This window comes from Schistocerca nitens, chromosome 2 (assembly GCF_023898315.1).
Source record: "Schistocerca nitens isolate TAMUIC-IGC-003100 chromosome 2, iqSchNite1.1, whole genome shotgun sequence".
Taxonomy (NCBI): Eukaryota; Metazoa; Arthropoda; class Insecta; order Orthoptera; family Acrididae; genus Schistocerca; species Schistocerca nitens.
The window spans coordinates 764,964,043-764,986,870 of record NC_064615.1 but is presented as its reverse complement, the minus strand read 5'-3'; the positions used below and the strand labels follow the sequence as shown (position 1 = coordinate 764,986,870).

The window sequence follows — 22,828 nt, the reverse complement described above, 5'->3', positions numbered from 1 at the left end:
CCTTTCTTTTCAGCCTATCCAAACTCTGTTTTTAATTCCTTTAACAAACCTACCCTCTTAAAGCATCAAGCGTAGAACGCTCCGACTCGTAGGACGCTAGTGTACCTGATGGCCAATATCCAACTCAGTATATGAATGGACTATTTTAGCGGAACGGTCGTGGGGTGGTCTAGAAATCGCGTCGGGACCAAACGGAGAGCGGCCCGCGAACAAACAAACGAACGGAAAGGAAACACACGAAACAACAACAAAGGACGTTCGAGAGAGACCTTACGACGACAACACGCAAGAAGCAACGGAGTGGCAGAGAGAACCAAACGAATCCAACACGTCCACTAGTAATGGAAACAAAGAACGGTAAACAAGCAGTCTGTTGTCGAGGCGCGGTAGATACGAAGAACAAGAAACATGAAGCCGTTCACGCTGGACGAGAAAAAACACAAACACTTGTTGACACGGCGCACATAACACGGACTGCGACGGCACACGTGAACAGTGGTGGCGTGACGGAGAAAGAACACTAAACACAAAACGAAGGCACACACACGAGACACTGATGGCGATGATCTCCGGCGTGCGAATGTCCACTGAGCGTGTACGAGTCCGGGGACCTGCCAAGAGAGGAGGAGGGGGAGGGGAGAGGGAGAGGGGAGAGCAAAGATGCAACGGGCAGGGGAGATAGGGGGAAGGGAGGAAGGGGGAGGGGAAGCCCGGGGAAGAGGGGCGGAGGAAGGGGGATGGGGGGAAAAGAAGAGAGAAGGGAGGGAGGGTGCCTAAAGGAAAAGACACAGGAAGTGGGGGGGAGGATCAAAGTTGATAGGAGGGGTAGATGGAGGGGAGGAGGACATCATCAGTGAGGGGAAGTTGGCGGAAGCCACCTTGGGAGAGGGTAAGGAGGGTGGAGAGATGGAGACTGGGTGGGACGTGGGAATACAGGCGTGGCAGCGGTTGGCTGAGCCTTTTTCTTTTTTTTCCTTTATTGATTTTCAATTCCCCCCGAAGGGGGCGGGCTGGCAGCAGCTTAGTACGCTGCTCTACAGCCTAAAGACTTTTTTTTTTAAAAATGGAAGAAGGAAAGAAACAAGAAAAACAAGCAATAAAACGGTGACGTGAAGTGTAAAATGGCGGAAAAATGCGGAAAGTTAAAACAGAAAGCAAAAGGGGTTGGCAATGTTAATAAAAGACACAGGAATCAGACAAGTAACATAGTACACACACAATTAAAAAACATGGCGATAGTCTGGTTTCCGTTCGCAAGAGATAAAAACACACCCAGCGACAGTATGATGGCCGTTCGCAACACTTCCCAAAAAACACAACATGGAACACTCACTGTTAACACTCACTGTAAAACACTGCACGAAAATGGCGGCACAAGGATGACACTCCCGAGCCAAAGGCAGATGGAGGGGGGTTACCTGGAGGAAGGGGAAGAACAAGGAGGGAAGAAGGAAAAAAAACGAAAAGGGGTGGGAACCAAGGAGGGAGAGGGCTAATAAAGGGGGAGAGGGGCAGGGCAGATGCGAGAGGGAATGAGAGGAGGCAGAGGAGGGAAATGCAAAAGGACTCGAGGGAAGAGAAGGGGGCAGAGTGAGGGGAGGTGGGGAGAAAAGAGGATGGAAGGAGGGGAGAGGGAGCCCGGGAAAAGGACAGAGGAAAGGAGGGGGAGTGAGGATCAGAGTTGATAGGAGGGATAAATGGAGCGAGAGAGGGCATCATCTGGGAGGGGGAGTTGATGGAAGACACCTTGGGAAAGGAGATGAAGGGTGTAGAGATGGAGGGTAGGGGGGACACACCAGTGAAGACGTGGCAGGGGGCGGGGATGGGAGAGGAGAGGAGCAACCAGGGGGTGAGGGGGATCAAGGCGGCGGGAGGTGTAGAGGATGCAGATATGTTTGAGGAAGAGGAGCAGATGGGGGAAAGGAATGAGATCATAGAGGATCCGTGAGGGGGACGGGAGGTGTATACGGAAGGCGAGGCAGAGTGCATGACGCTCAAGGATCTGGAGGGACTTATAGAATTTGGGGGGGGGGGTGGGCAGATATCCAGGCAGGACTGGCATAACAGACAATGGGACGGATTAAGGATTTGTAGGTGTGGAGCATGGTAGAGGGGTGCAACCCCCATGTCCGGCCAGAGAGGAGTTTGAGGAGTCGGAGGTAGTTGTGGGCTTTGGATTGGATGGAGCGGAGATGATTGATCCAGGTGACGGTCAATGGAGAGGCCAAGGTAGGTGAGGGTGGGGGTGAGGCAGACAGGATGGGCGCAGACAGTAAGGGAGAAATTCAGGAGCCGGAAGGAACAAGTTGTACGACCTACGATGATTGCCTGGGTCTTGGAAGGATTCATTTTCAGGAGCCACTGGTTACACCATGCAGCAAAAAGGTCAAGGTGATTCTGGAGAAGGCATTGGGACCGTTGGAGGGTAGGAGCGAGGGCGAGGAATGCGGTGTCATCAGCATATTGCAAGAGGTGTACTGGAGGAGGGGGTTAGTGCATATCTGCCGTGTACAGGAGGTAGAGGAGAGCGGAGAGGACAGAGCCCTTGGGAACACCTGCAGAGGGGTAGAAGGTTCGGCTGAGCGAGAGGCAGGCGCTTAAATACACAATCGGGGGTGTCGCTATTGGCTGCTGGAACCACATGTTCCACTGTGGCGTCCTCACACTATAAATGCGGCCCAGGAGGCGCTCGCCGCCATGGCTTACGGCGTGATGGTGCAGAGACCTCTAGGGCTCTTCGAAGTCCATGATGTCTGGTGCTGATTCAAATTCCGCAGCGCACGGTACCAGACCTCTGGGCTATTTTACCTCCGGAATACTTTACCCACGAGGAGTCATCCCTTAACCCACACATGAGAGCTATCTGTTTTGAAGTAAATATAATAGCAGTAGCTTCCCTTTTCTTTCAGCCATTGATAGTACCAATATAGAAAGGCTATGTTGCCAAAGTTACAAGGCCAGATCAGTCAGTCAGCTAGACTGTTGCCTCAGTGTAGAGGCTAATGTCCCTCTTCAGCATCACAGGCTACTCAGGACTCTTCATAGATACATCTCTACATCTGTATCTGTGTCGTAGAGCAAAGAAAGCCACCCACTTTGGCACAGTCCATGGTTCTTAGGTGGCGATGGTAGGTCGGGGGAGGGGGGCGTAATCGTTTTGTAAGTATCAATCACTTGTACTAGAATATCAGAATAAACTAGAATATAAGAATAAAAGTAGTAGGCGAGTTTGATGTGTGTGTGTGGGAAGAGGGGGAGGGTGGAGGGGGGGGGGCTGCATAGGGAGTCGAATGTAGTAAGCAGGTGCAAATGGATGCACGTTACAGTAGTTATAAAGTGATGGGGTGGCTTGCACAGGACAGACTGGCGTATAGAGCTGCATCAAAACAGTCTCCGGACTGAAGACCATAACAACAGTTGCTTGATGCATTTTTTGTTTATATCTTGTAGCATCAAAGTAAAAATGCTCTTGTACCACATAGGACCTTTCTGTTTCAGCACAATACCTCAAAGCCTGCAGCGAGAAGGGCCCAAACCCAAATGAATGTGCTCTGAAGAATGGTCGCACTGCAATTCCCTATCTTGTGAAAGGTGAGTATAATTGATAAAATTTTTGAATATAATGATGAAAGAACAGTCTTCCTTAGTTTATCTAAGGATATTGTGCCCCTTTCTTCCATTGTTCTAAGAGGTTTCCCTATTTTGCAAAAACTGCTCACTATGTTTGTGTCCTACAGTATGACATTCGTGTTACAATGTACATTTTACCACGCTGATCGGCAGAAAATTAACTTGTGCTTAATAATATCTGTTTATAGTTTCTCAAAAAGTCACTACACAAAACAGGACAAATGTTTGTAGTTGGTCTATTCTCTATTTCACTGAAATGCAATGAGAAATACAAACTGCTTGGCATGCAGCCTCACCTGTAATATGGTGTACGTGATGCAATACCGTTTTATGTGAAAAATACTTGCTCTTTGATTCTTTCCAACAATTTCTACAGGTCTAACATCTTAGTACTTTCCGCGGTTAATACTGATATCTATAAATCTTCGTTGCACTTCCACATTAACTAATAAGGTTGGCAACAACTCCAGAACAACGTTCCAAAATCATTATATCTGTATTTTATAGATGCTTTACCACACACTGACTTTACAAGATTTTAGGACAATATTGACAATTCTACTTACTCGTCTCTAAGGAGAACTCTGACATAACCCGTTCCAGAATGATGGTTTTGTGTTTTACGCAAACATAACAAGCTCAATATTCGTTTTCAGGTTCGTTCTACTTCATCTCAATGCACTTGATCCCCTCACTACAGCCGGCCGGGATGGCCGAGCGGTTCTAGGCGCTACAGTCTGGAACCGCGTGACCGCTACGGTCGCAAGTTCGAATCCTGCCTCGGGCATGGATGTGTGTGATGTCCTTAGGTTAGTTAGGTTTAAGTAGTTCTAAGTTCTGGGGGACTGATGACCTCAGAAGTTAAGTCACATAGTGCTCAGAGCCATTTGAACCATTTTGAACCCTCACTGCACTGGTTTGCATATGCAATCTCCTCCTCCCTCCTCTCTCTCTCCCTGTCCTTCTCCATGACTATGTCGATTTCTTCCACCCCTCTTTGTGCGTCTTCTCGCCCCCCCCCCCTCCACTCTCTGACCTTGAACCTTTTGTCATTGTATACAAAACCTTGAATGGAAACTGAAGTCGATAGAAATGAGTACGTAAATCGGCTGGGATCGTTGGCATATGGGGGTATGAGAGCTGCTGGGTCGTGACGATAGCAGGTTCAGTGATTGTTTTCCATATAGTTTCAGTTTGCGAATGGGAAGAATTTCAAAGTTTCGGACGACTCGGAATCCGTGGTAGTACTCTAAACGCAGTCCGTTAAGCTATAAGTACGACTTTCCTGCTTGCTATTAAAAGCAATCGCAAGGCAGAAACCAAAACATCACATTATTGTCTATACAATTTTTTAAAAATATTATGTATATGGTCTGAGAATATACACTCCTGGAAATTGAAATAAGAACACCGTGAATTCATTGTCCCAGGAAGGGGAAACTTTATTGACACATTCCTGGGGTCAGATACATCACATGATCACACTGACAGAACCACAGGCACATAGGCACAGGCAACAGAGCATGCACAATGTCGGCACTAGTACAGGGTATATCCACCTTTCGCAGCAATGCAGGCTGCTATTCTCCCATGGAGACGATCGTAGAGATGCTGGATGTAGTCCTGTGGAACGGCTTGCCATGCCATTTCCACCTGGCGCCTCAGTTGGACCAGCGTTCGTGCTGGACGTGCAGACCGCGTGAGACGACGCTTCATCCAGTCCCAAACATGCTCAATGGGGGACACATCCGGAGACCTTGCTGGCCAGGGTAGTTGACTTACACCTTCTAGAGCACGTTGGGTGGCACGGGATACATGCGGACGTGCATTGTCCTGTTGGAACAGCAAGTTCCCTTGCCGGTCTAGGAATGGTAGAACGATGGGTTCGATGACGGTTTGGATGTACCGTGCACTATTCAGTGTCCCCTCGACGATCACCAGTGGTGTACGGCCAGTGTAGGAGATCGCTCCCCACACCATGATGCCGGGTGTTGGCCCTGTGTGCCTCGGTCGTATGCAGTCCTGATTGTGGCGCTCACCTGCACGGCGCCAAACACGCATACGACCATCATTGGCACCAAGGCAGAAGCGACTCTCATCGATGAAGACGACACGTCTCCATTCGTCCCTCCATTCACGCCTGTCGCGACACCACTGGAGGCGGGCTGCACGATGTTGGGGCGTGAGCGGAAGACGGCCTAACGGTGTGCGCGAACGTAGCCCGGCTTCATGGAGACGGTTGCGAATGGTCCTCGCCGATACCCCAGGAGCAACAGTGTCCCTAATTTGCTGGGAAGTGGCGGTGCGGTCCCCTACGGCACTGCGTAGGATCCTACGGTCTTGGCGTGCATCCGTGCGTCGCTGCGGTCCGGTCCCAGGTCGACGGGCACGTGCACCTTCCGCCGACCACTGGCGACAACATCGATGTACTGTGGAGACCTCACGCCCCACGTGTTGAGCAATTCGGCGGTACGTCCACCCGGCCTCCCGCATGCCCACTATACGCCCTCGCTCAAAGTCCGTCAACTGCACATACGGTTCACGTCCACGCTGTCGCGGCATGCTACCAGTGTTAAAGACTGCGATGGAGCTACGTATGCCACGGCAAACTGGCTGACACTGACGGCGGCGGTGCACAAATGCTGCGCAGGTAGCGCCATTCGACGGCCAACACCGCGGGTCCTGGTGTGTCCGCTGTGCCGTGCGTGTGATCATTGCTTGTACAGCCCTCTCGCAGTGTCCGGAGCAAGTATGGTGGGTCTGACACACCGGTGTCAATGTGTTCTTTTTTCCATTTCCAGGAGTGTATATAGGAGAAACAGTTTGTCTACTGGTTTAAATGCTTCTCATCGTAGTTAAAGCTGACTATGAGAAAGAAACTTAAACTGCCCATTTTCACGGCACAGCATTCTTTTTATTGTATTCGGGTTTCACTGAAAGCCTGTACACTGCTGTTTTAAAGAATATAAAGCCTATGTCTGTATGAATGTTTTTAGAGTATTGTGTAAAAATCTGAAGTAAATCGGTGAAGAACTATTCGAGTTTATTGGCAACAACATATTGTTACCCCAAGGTCCGGTACCTCCTAGACTATATGGACTCCCGAAGGTTCACAAAGAGGGGGTACCATTACGTCCCATTGTCAGCAACATCAGGACAGCTACATATTTGTTGGCCAAATACCTGACGGGAATATTAAGTCCTTATGTGGGTAAATGCCCTCATCACATTCGTAATTCCGTGGATTTTGTTAAAATCCTTGATAGCTTCAAGTTGGGTGAGTCAGATATCACGGTGAGTTTTGACGTCGTTTCCTTGTTCACGAGGGTACCCCTGCGAGAGTCACTAGAATTGATTAGTCAGAAGTTTGACGAGAAGACCACTGAACTTTTTAGGCATGTCTTGACTTCCACGTATTTTCTTTTTAATGGAGAATACTACGAACAAACGGAGGGAGTCGCCATGGGTAGCCCACTCTCACCGGTGGTAGCGAATTTGTACATGGAGAACTTCGAGGAGGAAGCCCTGTCGTCATCCGAATGGAAATCTACTTGCTTTTTCCGTTACGTGGACGACACGTTCGTCGTCTGGCCACATGGTATGGATAAACTCCTTGACTTCCTTACACATCTAAACTCCATACACCCCAACATCAAATTCACTATGGAGACTGAAAAGGAGGGTAAAATTACCTTTCTTTGACGTCTTGGTCAAGAGAAGGGCTGACGGCACCCTAAGTCATGGGGTGTATCGGGAGACAACGCGCACTTATCTGTATTTGGCCGCAGACAGCTGCCACCACCCTTCACAGTGGCATGGGGTACTTAAAACTCTAGTACATAGTGGCGCGCACTATCACTGACGCAGAGAGTCTACCCCAGGAATTGGAACATCTGAGAAATGTATTTCGAAAAAATGGGTACTCAGTGTGGCAGATTCAACGTGCTCTCCGCCCAACCACTACAGAACAACCTGTGGAGATGGATGAAATCACGAGGGAGGAGGTAGGCACTGCGTTTATTTCATATACAGGTGCACTCTCGGGGAAAATCGCCCGCATTTTGAAGAAACACCAGGTCGGAACTGTGTTTTGTCCTCCGAATAAAACTCGTGCACTGGTGGGTAGCGCCAAAGATGACACCGGTTTGAGGAAGGCCGGCGTGTACCAGACTCCGTGTCAATGTGGCAAGTCGTATATTGGTCAGACGATGCGTACCGTCGAGGATCGATGCCGTGAACACCAGAGGCACACTCGACTGATGTATCCGAGCAAGTCGGCGGTCGCTGAACATTGTTTGTCGGAAAATCACGCTATGGAGTATGAACGCACGAGGATTCTGGTACAGACGTCGAGATACTGGGACAGCGTTGTTAGAGAGGCCATCGAAATTCGCACCAATGACGACCTCATAAACCGTGACTGTGGCTATAATCTTAGCAAGGCTTGGGAACCAGCGATTGGGTTAATCAAGAGTAAATCGAGCAAACGTATAGTTGTGACGACCACGGCGGACAGAGCCATCACACCGACGTCATTTCAGACGCCGTCGCAATCTATTCCACCGCGCGACAGCAGACAGCGGGGTTCGGACAGCGGGGTTGGGGGGGGGGGTCGTCGCGGGCGGAGGGTATTTAAATCGGCCGCCGCCGCGACCGAACCCAGTTCCCTCTGAGCAGTCATAGCGTACGGATCCCCGTCCCGGCTCGTTCACAGGAGCTCAGTCCGTCAGTTCACCTGATGATGGCGACGTGTATGATCGCCGAAATATTGTGCCCGTTGGACATGTAGACCGGCAGTACACCCGTGGATATTTTGATTAACAAATATTGTTTTCGCATTGTTTCTAAATCACAGTTGTTATAACAATATCGTAAAATTATGAATTTTCTGTTTTACAGACCTATAATCAATACATACATTAGTATTTTGGTAGTTGCCATTTTATGATATGATTCGTGTTACTACACTGCGATGACAAAAGCCGTGAGATAGCGACATGTCTGCATATATACAGATTGCGGTAGTGTCTCGTAGACAAGGTACAAAACGTCAGTGAATTGGCGGAGTTGTCATTTGTACTCTGGTGATTTATGTGAAAAGGTTTCCGACGTGATTTTGGCCACACGACGGATATTAACAGATTTTGAATTCGAAATGGTAGTTGAAGCTAAATGCATGGTTCCATTTCAGAAATCGTTAGGGCATTCAATATATCTACATCTACATACATACTCCGCAATCCACGATACGGTGCGTGGCGGAGGGTACCTCGTACCACAACTAGCGTCTTCTCTTCCTGTTCCACTCCCAAACAGAACGAGGGAAAAATGACTGCCTATATGCCTCTGTACGAGCCCTAATCTCTCTTATCTTTGTGGTCTTTCCACGAAATATAAGATGGCGGCTGTAAATTTGTACTGCAGTCAGCCTCAAATGCTGGTTCTCTAAATTTCCTCAGTAGCGATTCACGAAAAAAACACCTCCTTTCCTCCAGAGACTCCCACCCGAGTTCCTGAAGCATTTCCGTAACACTCGCGTGATAATCAAACCTACCAGTAACAAATCTAGCAGCCCGCTTCTGAATTGCTTCTATGTCCTCCCTCAATCCAACCTGATAGGGATCCCAAACGCTCGAGCAGTACTCAAGAATAGGTCGTATTAGTGTTTTATAAGCGGTCTCCTTTACAGATGAATCACATCTTCCCAAAATTCTACCAATGAACCGAAGACGACCATCCGCCTTCCCCACAACTGCCATTACATGCTTGTCCCACATCATATCGCTCTGCAATGTTACGCCCAAATATTTAATCGACGTGACTGTATCAAGCGCTACGCTACTAATGGAGTATTCAAACATTACAGGATTCTTTTTCCTATTCATCTGCATTAATTTACATTTATCTATATTTAGAGTTAGCTGCCATTATTTACACCAATCACAAATCCTGACCAAGTCATCTTGTATCCTCCTACAGTCACTCAACGACGACACCTTCCCGTACACCACAGCATCATCAGCAAACAGCCGCACATTGCTGTCCACCCAATCCAAAAGATCATTTATGTAGATAGAAAAAAACAGCGGACCTACCACACTTCCCTGGGGCACTCCAGATGATACCCTCACCTCCGATGAACACTCACCATAGAGAACAACGTACTGGGTTCTATCACTTAGGAAGTCTTCGAGCCACTCACATACTTGGCAACCAATTCCATATGCTCGTACCTTAGTTAGGAGTCTGCAGTGGGGCACCGAGTCAAACGCTTTCCGGAAGCCAAGGAATATGACATCCGTCTGATACCCTTCATCTATGGTTCGCAAGATATCATGTGAAAAAAGCGCGAGTTGCATTCCGCAGGAGCGATGCTTTCTAAAGCCGTCCTGATGCATGGACAGCATAATTCTTCCACGTCCATCGTACCTAATGTAAATGAAGTCGATTCATTTACTAAGTGGGATGCTAACAACTCCTTATCTGCTCTTTCTAGTAAGAATACTCTCCTAACCTTCTTGACCGACATTTTAACTTTCGTAACCATGGTCGTAATGACAACATCATGGTCACTAATCCCTGTCTCAACACTGACACCGTCGATGAGGTCTGCTGTGCTCGTGGTTACCAGATCTAAAATACTTCCATTACGCGCTGGCTGTCGATTTAGCTGCTCAAGACAGTTTTCGGATAATGTGTTCAAAATTAATTCACAAGACGGCTTGTCTGTACCACCTGTACCACCTGTAAGGTAGGTTGAAGTCGCCTCCGACTAATATAGCATGATCCGGGTACATCTGCGATACAGAATGTAGACTCCATTTGAATGATTCTAGAACTGTCACGGTGGAACCTTGTGGCCGGTAATAACACCTCACAATTAACGTTATTTTCCCTAGCCCTGTTAAACGTGTCCAGATAACTTCACAATCACTCTCTACTTCGACCTCAGTAGACATAATATTCTTGTCCACTGCAATGAAGATACCACCTCCTACGGTGTCTAATCTGTCTTTCCAATACGCGTTCCAACCCTCACTAAATATTTCAGAACTTCCTAAGGGTTCAGCAGGTCTCAGTCCCGAAAATAATTTGCGCGACACACGCTTCCTGGAGGTCAGTAAATTCAGGATCTTTATTTCGAACACTCTGAAAATTTACTGCTGATATCTTGATAGCTGAAGTGTCTTTACACTGAGCGCGTCCTGATTTCCCTGCCTGCACGTCGACTGGTGAGTGTTCAGCAGGACACCTCGCACTACTGCCTAGCCTAAAAAACCCCCATGTGCACGCCACAAGTACTCTGCTACCCGAGTAGCCGCTTCCTTTGTGTAGTGCACCCCTGACCTATCTAGGGGCGTCCTACAATTCCCCACCCAACAGCGCAAGTCTAGAAATCTGTAGCCAAGACCGTCACAGAGTGGACGAAGCCTCTGGTTGAGACCCTCCACTCGGCTCCAAACGAAAGGACCCCAATCCACTCTGGGAACGATGCTGCAAATAGAGAGCTCTGCTTGCACCCCGCGTGCGAGGCCAGCGGTCTTCACCAAATCCGCCAGCCGCCTGTACGATCTGAGGATCGCCTCAGAACCCAAGCGCCAGGCATCATTGGTGCCGACGTGAGCAACTATTTGCAGACGACTGCACCCCGTACGCTCGATAGCCGCCTCCACACCTTGGATGAGGCCCCCCGGCAGACAAACCGAGTGCACGTTGGATTTCTTTCCAGCCCCGTACGCTATTTCTCTAAGGGGCTCCATCACCCGCCTAACTTTGGAGCTCCCAATAACCAGCAAGCCTTTGCCCCCGTGTGCCCGCTCGGGCCCTGCTGAAGGAGCGGCCACCTGCCCACTGACAGGATGAACGGGCGAGGCCAGCCGGTCAACCTCCACATTGGCCCTCCGCCTCGTTTCCTGAGGTGAGGGCGGCCCCAACACGCCGGGTACTCTAGAAGGTGCCTCGGCGGCTGAGTCAGCGGACGCAGCAAGTGACACCTAGGGTGTCGCCAGACCCTCCGCCGTCGCTGCACCTCGAGGCAGCAGCCTGAAGGCGGCTGACCGTGGCCAACAGCACGCTCAGCTGCTCGCGAACCGCGGCCAGTTCCTCCTGCGCCCGCACACAGCACGCACACACCCTATCCATCCTACTGGTAATATATAACGACTCCGCGAATTTATACAATACGGCTATCAATAAGCAATATCACTCCTCTCAAATACGAGAATACGAAAGGATTTTACGTAATTAAATATGCAAGCGTACAAACACTCGGAAAGAAATTAAGAATCAAACTACAAAACAAATATGAAAGCTAAATATGCGACTCGCTACTGCACTGCTGCTGCACTGATACTTCACCAGCGGCTGCTCAAGGCTCACTCGAGATCACAGTGTGAGGAGTACCGGGAATATAAATTTTCAGGCATTACTTCTTATCACAGACAACGTAGTGGCCGATGGCCTTCACTTAACGACCGAAAGCATCGGCATTTGCGCAGAGTTGTGAGCGCTAATAGACAAACAAGACCGCGTGAAATAAGTGCAGAAATCGATGTGGGACGTACGACGAACATATCCGTTAGGATAGTGCGGCGAGATTTGGCGTTAACGGGCAGTGACAGCTGACGACCGACGCGAGTGCCTTGGCTAACAGCACGACATCGCCTGCTGCCCCTCTCCTGGGCTCGTGATCATACCGGTTGGACCCTAGACCACTGTAAAACCGTGACCTGATCAGACGAGTCCCGATTTCAGTTGATAAGAGCTGATGGTAGAGATCCAGTGTGGAGCAGAACCTACGAAGCCAAGGACCCAAGTTGTTAACAAGGCACTGTGCAAGCTGGTGGGTGCCCTACAATGGTGGGGGCTGTATTTACATGGTCTAATTGAAGCGATCATTGACTGGAAATGATTATGTTCGACTAATTGTAAACCATTTGCAACCATCCATGTACTTTGTGTTCCCAAGCAAAGATGGAATTTTTACAGATGACAGTGCGACTTATCGCTGCGCCAGGAATGTTCGCGATTGATCTGAAGAACATTCTGGACAGATCTAGCGAATGATATGGCCACTTATCGAACATTTATGGGACATAATCGGGGGGCAAAAGGAGGTACGGCATGGTGTTAGGAGGTATCCAGTGACTTATCCCGCCTCAGTGGACGTGCTGGTTTATGATAACACATTTCGTTCATCTTTCAGTTGTGAAGTCGCACATGAAGCATTGTTTCAGAACTTGAGCATCTGACAGTAATTTTATTGTACGTAAGGTGATCCAGAATTCCAATCAAGGACAACTGCCTAGACGAGAAACATAAAAATAGATATCCTCGGGGTCGCAAAGGAGCTCAATTCATTTAATAAAAGCAAGGCTTCCGGTCCACATTGTATACCAGTCAGGTTCCTCTCAGAGTACGCTGATAAAATAGCTCCATATTTAGCAATTATATACAACCGCTCGCTCACAGAATGATCCGTACTTAAAGACTGGAAAATTGCTCAAGTCACACCAATACCCAAAAAGGGAAGTAGGAGTAATCCGTTGAATTACAGGCCCATATCACTAATCTCGATTTGCAGTAGGGTTTTGGAACATATACTGTATTCGAACATTATGAAGTACCTCGAAGAAAACGATTTATTAACACGTAGTCAGCACGGATTCAGAAAATATCGTTCTTGTGAAACACAACTAGCTCTTTATACTCATTAAGTAATAAGTGCTATCGACAGGGGATGTCAAATTGATTCCATATTTTTAGATTTCTAGAAGGCTTTCTGTGACACTGTTCCTCGCAAGCGTCTTCTAACCAAACTGCGTGTCTATGGAGTATCGCCGCAGTTGTGCGACTGGATTCATGACTTCCTGTCAGAAAGGTCGCAGTTTGTAGAAATAGACGGGAAGTCATCGAGTAAAACAGAAGTAACATCCGGCGTTCCCCAAGGAAGTGTTATAGGCCCTCTATTGTTCCTGACCTGTATTAACGACACAGGAGACAATCTGAGTAGCCCTATTAGATTGTTTGCAGATTTTGCTGTCATTTACCGTCTTGTAAAGTCATCAGACGACCAAAACGAATTGCAAAATGGTGCGAAAATTGGCAATTGACCCTGAATAAAGAAGAGTGTGAGTTATTCACTTGAGTACTAAAAGAAATCCGCTAAGATTCGATTACGCGATAAGTCACACAAATCTGAAGGCTGTAAATTGAACTAAATAATTGGGGATTACAATTACAAATACCCTAAACTGGAACGATCGCATAGATAATGTTGTCGGTTCAGCCAACCAAAGACTGCGATTCATTGGCAGAATTCTTAAAAAGTGAAACAGGTCTACTAAAGAGACTGGAGTATTGCTGTGCTTTGTGGGATCCGCATCAGATGGGACTGACGGATGATATCGAAAAACTATAAAGAAGGGCAGCTCGTTTTGTATTATTGCCAAGTAGGGGAGATAGTGTCACAGACATGATACATGAATTCGAGTGGCAGTCATTGAAACAAATGCGTTTTTCGTTGCGACGGGATCTTCTCATGAAATTTCAATCACCAGTTTTCTCCTCTGATTGCGAAAACATTCTGTTGGCACATACCTACATAAGAAGAAATGATGATCACGATAAAATAAGAGAAATGAGGCTTCGCACAGAAAAATTTAAGTGCTCGTTTTCCCCGCACCGTTCGAGAGTGGAACGGTAGAGAAACAGCTTGAAGGTGGTTCATTAAACACTCTAACAGGCACTTTATTGTGAACAGCAAAGTAATCATATATATATATATATATATATATATATATATATATATTTGTGTGTGTGTGTGTGAGTGAGTGAGTGACAGAGAGAGAGAGAGAGAGAGAGAGAGAGAGAGAGAGAGCTTAATAAGGAACACAGGGACTGGACGCAATCTAGAAAGTAACAAATTTACCAAATTTGATATTGGGTCACAGTAGATATCTGTGCATTCATGGTTACAATAAACGTAGTGAAATGTCTTGCTAAATCTGTGTTTCCTTGCTGTGGCAGGTGATCCGAGCATCAGACTTTTACCCATGGATCCGCAGCAGATTACGGAAATGGTGGTGGACGACAAAGGGTTCAAGTTCATAATGAGAGACATGGTCGTACTGGGACAAGCAAAGGTACAGCTCCGAGATGTCAGGTACGACGTCGTCTATTTAAAAGCAGAAAACGGAAATTGATATATTATGTAGATCATGACAAATTTTCAATGTCAGAAATTATGCTTCTCAGGACCATAGAGTTATAATCTCTAATGTTTCAAAGGAAAATGATTCAATCTATTTCATGGCGGACAAAACTTCTGGAACACTATAAATAACCCACATCATAGAATTACAAAGAAAAGCTATTAAAATTTTAAGACAGTAGAAACCAAATAGTTTCCTCAAAAGTATTTTATGGAGATGCTTCGAATGACGTTTTATATAACTGTATAACTGGGACAATAGAACACTAAAAATATTTCATGTTTCAGACAGCACGTTTCAGACAGTCTCAAAGGAAACAAGATTCGGATTTAATATTGAGTCTAGACGAGATCATTATTCATGGAATACAGGATAGCAGTAACACACTAAGTTTCACGGTTGCGTTAAATACACATCATGTATATTGGCTAGTTCAGATGTCTACACCAGTATCAGTCACTGTGTTGTTGTGGTCTTCAGTCCAGAGACTGGTTTGATGCTGCTCTCCATGCTACTCCATCCCGTGCAAGCTTCTCCATCTCTAAGTAACTACTGCAACCTGCATCCTTCTGAATCTTGAAAGTATCTTCGGGTTTGCTGCTGGATCCTAAAATCAACTTGACTCGATATTTCGGCGATCCAACTGCTCGCCATCTTCAGGAAGATGCTACTTCTGCTGATGAGTCCAGCTGAGAACTGACGCCAGACTACAAATCGACTTCCTATATAGGCCACCGTTTAGTACATGGCGCATGCGCCGCCCATCACGGTTGCTGCCCTCCAAGACAGGGAGGTAGCGCCGTCTTTAGTGAAACACTGCAGGCAACGATATGTCGTACTCAGGGCCGCACCGAAGAACGTTCAATTTTGATGCAAGGCAACACAGGATTCCACGTCTTGCTAAGAGGAGACCCATTGTATCTGTTAATTAAGTTATCAGCCAACCTAATTTCAATCGCCTCTTTATAGACACTTTTCCAAAAACAAGACATGTTGGCAACTACCAGAGTTTCATCAAATTTCATACTGTGTCCATCACTTAAGCAGTGTCCTGCTACTGCCGATTTTTCCGGCTGTTATAGTGTCTTATGACGGCGATGTTCCACACATCTGTCATGCACTGTGCGAAAGATGATTTGGGGCTTAGGAAACCCGGTGTGTACAAAATTCCGTGTCAATGTGGGAAAGCTTACATTGGCCGTTCGATTCGCACAGTGCATGACAGGTGTGTGGAACATCGCCATTCATACGAGACCAGCTTTACCAACTTTCAGCTGCGAAGCGCAAACAGCCGCAGGCGAAAACAATAGTCGTCTACAGAGCTGAGGCAACACTGTGGGGTTTCCATAAGTCGTTTACAAAAACGCGTTACATTATTAAGGTAGACTCGCGAATCTGCCTTGTGCTTCCCACTGCAACTGTGGGGGATCAGCTTTCGCCGATTCCATTACAGCAACTTTTATTCTTGGTATTGTCTTTCCCAGCTACTTCCCATACTAGAGTCCTGTTTATAGGATCCCGTGCCCCAATCTGTAAAAACGCAACCCTTATAAGATGTAGTCCATCGGTCTGTCTGTATGTCAGTGCGACAGTCAAGAACCCTTTTACTCAGCAACTCATAGACTTATCAAGCTCACATTTATGTCAAATATTAAAGTTTATTGTCCCTTGGCGGTGTAAGACGTTTAAACTTTTAAGTCAACGTAATCAATTTATATCACATATTTTGATACTCGAAAACTCTCTCATCAAAACCTATATGGTGTTCCCCGTTGGATCATAAAATTTGGCGAAAAGCACGGTTTCACAATAAAGGTGAAGGAAAAAAACTCTAAAATGATTAATTTGTAATTATATAACACAAAAAATGTTTTTTAAATGTTAATCTATCTGTCTGTTCATCTGTTAAGAAAAGGTAGACGTAGCAATTTCAAATTTATGTCACAAATTAAGGTCTATGGTCCATTGGTGGTGAAAAAATTTAAGCTTTTGTCAATGCAGTCAAAATATTCGGTCATTATGTCACATATTTTGATACTTGCAAACTCATTCTACAAAACCTACGGAAGTAGCCTTGCTTCTCGTTGACCTAGAATCATGAACTTCGGCAGGAAGCAAGAATGCACGGTACAAGTATAGCGAAAAGTATGAAACTTGTTAATGTGTGATTATATCACATAAAAATATCTTTTGCTTTTTGAATATACATTGCATTCATCATCTGTCAAAAGCGTGATAGACAAACATTACTGCATGCAAACGTAAAATGTAAGTTGTAGTCACTTTTTAGTTAGTTAATAAATACGTTTTATTAAATCTTCTTTCTCTCTCTCTCTCTCTCTCTCTCTCTCTCTCTCTCTCAACTGAAATCCCCTGCTCGCTTCTTTTGTATGTCTGGGCTAGTCTAAACAACTACAGTAGACATTTTCATACGATCTAGGAATTTCTAGGACCAATATCTTGTCAGTATCGATTCGATAACAGGCAAACATCATTGAGATTCTGGATTCCCAAGAAGGATGAATTATATGTACACGTAGTTAAGTTCATACGAAATACTCAGCTCGCGACTGCATCTCGCACTTGACCAATCGTTTTTCTTTTGTTTGCTGTTCTGCGTAATGGACCCCAAGAGAACATATTATTTTTGTGGAGACTGTTCGCACTGTCTGTGTGGACACAGTTCCCAAAATGAAAGCGCACGGTTCTGCTTCGTTCCTGTAGGCGTACCACGAGGCACGACCTGCTGGTAGCAATCAGCAGCTGGTATTGTCGACGGCAGGCGAACGGTGCGACATACTGTATGTCTCTAGTGTTATGTGTCTCACGATAACGGTTGAATGTTCAAACTATGTCACTGGGTCGACTGACAATAATCTTTGATGACAACTCTTATCATAAATGACAGTGCGTATACATTCTAAGAATAAAATGACCGTTCGGGGCATGTCGGCGGACTACACAGAACGATGAATCAGCATTGCCGCGAATGCGATTGACTACACAGCGCTTTACTGGAATTCCCTGAGAATATTGGTGTCCATTTACTTTCATTACATAGCGATTTCCTGAGCTGAAAGAGTGGTGAAAAAGAGGCTCAAGAAGAGAAAAAGCTATGGAATCATGAGGACGATGTCAATAATTTTTTTTTTTTTACAATTTAGGTCATCAGCAACAATCTGAACACTTTTAGTACCAAAGCTCATCTCTCTGGCGATATCCATGTTAATAAGACTAAAGGTAGGTAGATTTACACACGTTTGACATTTAAGATTTGCTGACAATTCTTGAATCGCTGCTGAAAAATAATAAAAAAGAAAAAGCTCCCTGTTCTCAACAAACTGAGCCTTTATGTTAGTACATTGCATTTAATACATTTAGTAAGCAAGTTCTCAGAACTAATCTTTTAGTCTTCAGCGGAGCGCGTGTTATTTTGAAATTTCCTGATCTTAACCTGGAACATTACCTTTAATCGGAAACACTCTTACTAAGTACGAGCGCTGTCCAGAAAGTAAGTTACGATTGATCGCGAAATGAAAATCACAGTGAAAATCAGAAATGTTTCATTTGCTACAGTTAGCTACACATTTCAGCTACTTCTCTACGTAGTAGTCGTTCTGACTCAGACAATCGTCGTAGCGTTGTACCAACTTTCCAATACCCTCATCATAGAAGGCAGCAGCCAGTGCTTTCCGCCAATTCTCTACGCTGGCCTAAAGCTCGTTGTCTGTGCCAAAATGTTGTCTTCATAGCCAGTGGTTCGTTTGAGCAGAGATGAAACTCAGTGGGAGACAATTACGGGCTGTATTGTGGGTAATCAAACATTTCCAATTGAAACGATGCAGGAACATCTTCATTGCCCCTGCAGAATGAGGCTGAGAATTGTCTTGAAGAAGAAACCGCACGACAGTTATGTAATGTTGGTTGCATAGCTTCAGGGGAAAATTCTCACCAGGCCCTCGTACTTGGCGGGAGACACTATTTTCTATAACATCTTTACGCGTTCACTAAGAGCTCAGGAATGAAAAGAGCGACATAATTCTACCTAGAGTCATACTAGAGACACTGCCCAACACATCTTTGCAAAGCTTTATCGGATTTTCATAGTCGTTTCCATTTCGCGACCGATCGTAACTTACTTTTTGGACAGCCCTCGTATTTAAAATCAAAATTGAGTTCTAATTAAACTGTACGTATTATTCGAACTGACAACACAGCTAAATAATTTTGAAAATTAAACGGCAATAAATCTAGGAGACACCTAGAAATTACTGCGACCGTGTTCGAAAGATCTGTATATACATCTTATACATAAAGTGATACCACATTGAAATTACCAGTATCGATATGTGTGACAAGCATACGGCCGGAGCCTTTTCTTATATAGCCACCTCACCAACTGCCGCAAGCTGTTTAGCAAAACAACAGAAAGTCTGCATCTGAGTGGCTGAATCAGGATATGAACCCGACTTCGTACGATGAGAGTTAGTGAATTACTTGCTGCACAGTTTTCCTCTATGCAGTTTACCGAGCTTATTGATGTCCATACTGTACATAGCACCAAATTTAGACATCCAGTTATTCAGAATAACCAGACATTAGTCACGAAATGAGCTCCACGCCAGTCAGTGTGTTAAAACGAGTCAGCGATCTGACAGGGTCTTCTTTATCTGCAAGCCACCACCTATGCCGAGTCCCAGTGCCTTCCGACCGGCTGACTCTTCTGCTGTCGGCTGCCTACCCTGCTGAGCTGTGGTTCGAATCTGTAGTCCAGTCGAATAGCAGGTATATTTCGCAAAACCTGGAGCGGAAGATTTTATTCTTTTAACTCATGCATATGGTTGGAGTAATTGAAAACCCAAATTCCGGGTCGGAACGGTGTTTTGTCCTCCAAATAAAACTCGTGCACTGGTGGGGAGCGCCAAAGATGACCTCGGTTTGAGGAAGGCCGGCGTGTACCAGATTCCGTGTCAATGTGGCAAGTCGTATATTGGTCAGACGATGCGTACCGTCGAGGATCGATGCCGTGAACACCAGAGGCACACTCGACTGATGTATCCGAGCAAGTCGGCGGTCGCTGAACATTGTTTGTCGGAAAATCACGCTATGGAGTATGAACGCACGAGGATTCTGGTACAGACGTCGAGATACTGGGACAGCGTTGTTAGAGAGGCCATCGAAATTCGCACCAATGACGACCTCATAAATCGTGACTGTGGCTATAATCTTAGCAAGGCTTGGGAACCAGCGATTGGGTTAATCAAGAGTAAATCGAGCAAATGTATAGTTGTGACGACCACGGCGGACGGAGCCATCACACCGACGTCATCTCAGACGCCGTCGCAATCTGTTCCACCGCGCGACCGTGGCGCGGGGCGCGGACGGCGGAGTGAGCGCGCCGCGGGCGGAGGGTATTTAAATCCGCCGCCGCCGCGACCGAACCCAGTTCCACCTGAGCAGCCATAGTGTACGGATCTCCGTGCCGGCACGTTCACAGGAGCTCAGTCCGTCAGTTCACCTGATGATGGCGACATGTATGATCGCCGAAATATTGTGCCCGTTGGACACTGTAGACCGGCAGTACACCCGTGGATATTTTGAATATTTATGTAGTCTAAAAACTTTGAAAATTTCGAACTCAGTTCCTGTTTTTCCCAAAAAAGGCAGTCTCTTGTGCTCCTGGAGCTTTGATGTCTGTTTCCTTTAAAAATTGGATTGCTACAACTTATGGAATACCAAGGGCTCTACAGTTCGTCAAAAATCAGCCAAATTTCTAGTTTTTGGGAATATTTATTTCATTTTCTGTTTATATATAAGAAGTATATCAGATTTTACATTATACATTAGATCTGAACATCTCACCATGCGGTATTCAATTACTCTGTCTGGAATTATGTAATTCCTGGGCATCTATACATCGCAGAAATCCGCATCTATGTATCTATATATTTCCAAATAAAATATTTGAGAAAAATTGACTTAAAGAATTCTTTAAACTTGGGCATCTATACATCGCAGAAATCCGCATCTATATATTTCCAAGTAAAACATTTGAGAAAAATTTACGTTAGGAATTCTTTAAACTTGGTTTGAAATGATATGAGCGTCCTTTAAATATAAGTAGTTCAAATGGTTCGAATGGCTCTGAGCACTATGGGACTTAACATCTCAGGTCATCAGACCCCTAGAACTTAGAACTACCTAAACCTAACTAACCTAAGGACATCACACACATCCACGCCCAAGGCAGGATTCGCACCTGCGACCGTAGCGGTCGCGCGGTTCCAGACTGAAGCGCCTAGAACCGCTCGGCCACTGGCGGGCGGCTATTAAGTAGTAATTTGGCAGTAAATTACTTTATAGTCTGTATAACAGTAATATGGACATTTAGTTTTCTACTCATCGAATATGAGGTGTTGTTGTTATTGTTGTGGTCTTCAGTCCTGAGACTGGTTTGATGCAGCTCTCCATGCTACTCTATCCTGTGCAAGCTTCTTCTTCTCCCAGTACCTACTGCAGCCTACATCCTTCTGAATCTGCTTAGTGTAGTCATCTCTTGGTCTCCCTCTACGATTTTTACCCTCCACGGTGCCCTCCTTGATACCTCAGAACATGTCCTACCAACCGATCCCTTCTTTTAGTCAAGTTGTGCCACAAACCCCTCTTCTCCCCAATTCTGTTCAGTACCTCCTCATTAATTATGTGATCTATCCATCTAATCTTCAGCATTCTTCTGTAGCACCACATTTCGAAAGCTTCTATTCTCTTCTTGTCCAAACTATTTATCGTCCATGTTTCACTTCCATACATGGCTACACTCCATACAAATATTTTCAGAAACGATTTCCTGACACTTAAATCAATACTCGATGATAACAGATTTCTCTTCTTCAGAAACGCTTTCCTTGCCATTGTCATTCGACATTTTATATCCTCTCTACTTCGGCCATCATCAGTTATTTTGCTCCCCAAATAGCAAAACTCCTTTACTACTTTAAGTGTCTCATTTCCTAATCTAGTTCCCTCAGCATCATCCGACTTAATTCGACTACATTCCATTATCCTCGTTTTGCTTTTGTTGATGTTCATCTTATGTCCTCCTTTCAAGACACAGTCCATTCCGTTCAACTGCTCTTCCAAGTCCTTTGCTGTCTCTGACAGAATTACAATGTCTTCAGCGAATCTTAATTTTTTTATTTCTTCTCCATGGATTTTAATACCTACTCCGGACTTTTCTTTCGTTTCCTTTACTGCTTGCTCAATATACAGATTGATTGGCATCGGGGAGAGGGTACAACCCTGTCTCACTCCCTTCCCAACCACTGCTTCCCTTTCATGTCCCTCGACTCTTATATCTGCCAACTGGTTTCTGTACAAATTGTAAATAGCCTTTCGCTCCCTGTATTTTACCCCTGCCACCTGCAAAATTTGAAACATTGTCAAAAGCTTTCTCTAAATCTACAAATGCTAGAAACGTAGGTTTGCCTTTCCTTAATCTTTCTTCTAAGATAAGTCGTAGGGTCAGTATTGCCTCAGGTGTTCCAACATTTCTGCGGAATCCAAACTGATCTTCCCCGATGTCGGCTTCTACCAGCTTTTCCATTCGTCTGTAAATAATTCGCGTTAGTATTTTGCAGCTGTGACTTATTAAACTGATAGTTCGTTAATTTTCACATCTGTCAACACCTGCTTACTTTGGGATTGGAATTATTATATTCTTCTTGAAGTCTGAGGCTATTTCGCCTGTTTCATACATGTTGCTCACCAGATGGTAGAGTTTTGTCAGGACTGGCTCTCCCAAGGCTGTCAGTAGTTGTAATGGAATGTTGTCTACTCCCGGGGACTATGTGGTGTTATTAGCTAATTATTAAATAGTTCTTTGAGCTGTGGCATTTTGCTTGATTTCCTAAAAGCTGATATAATACTTTCGCCACTTCTTCGTTGAGTCAGGTAAGACGTAAAACCCCTCTTATTTTGTGAACGGT

General features: G+C 45.6%; 1 protein-coding gene across 1 annotated transcript in view; it reads left to right on the top strand.

Annotated features, from left to right (window-relative positions):
* LOC126234614 (protein takeout-like) overlaps window positions 1-22,828 on the top strand; it is a 95,054-nt gene that overhangs the window by 33,774 nt on the left and 38,452 nt on the right. The window contains exons 2-3 of the mRNA XM_049943341.1: window positions 3,499-3,591; window positions 14,659-14,794. Of these exons, the coding sequence (XP_049799298.1) occupies window positions 3,499-3,591; window positions 14,659-14,794 (229 nt within the window). The remainder of the gene's footprint in view (window positions 1-3,498; window positions 3,592-14,658; window positions 14,795-22,828) is intronic.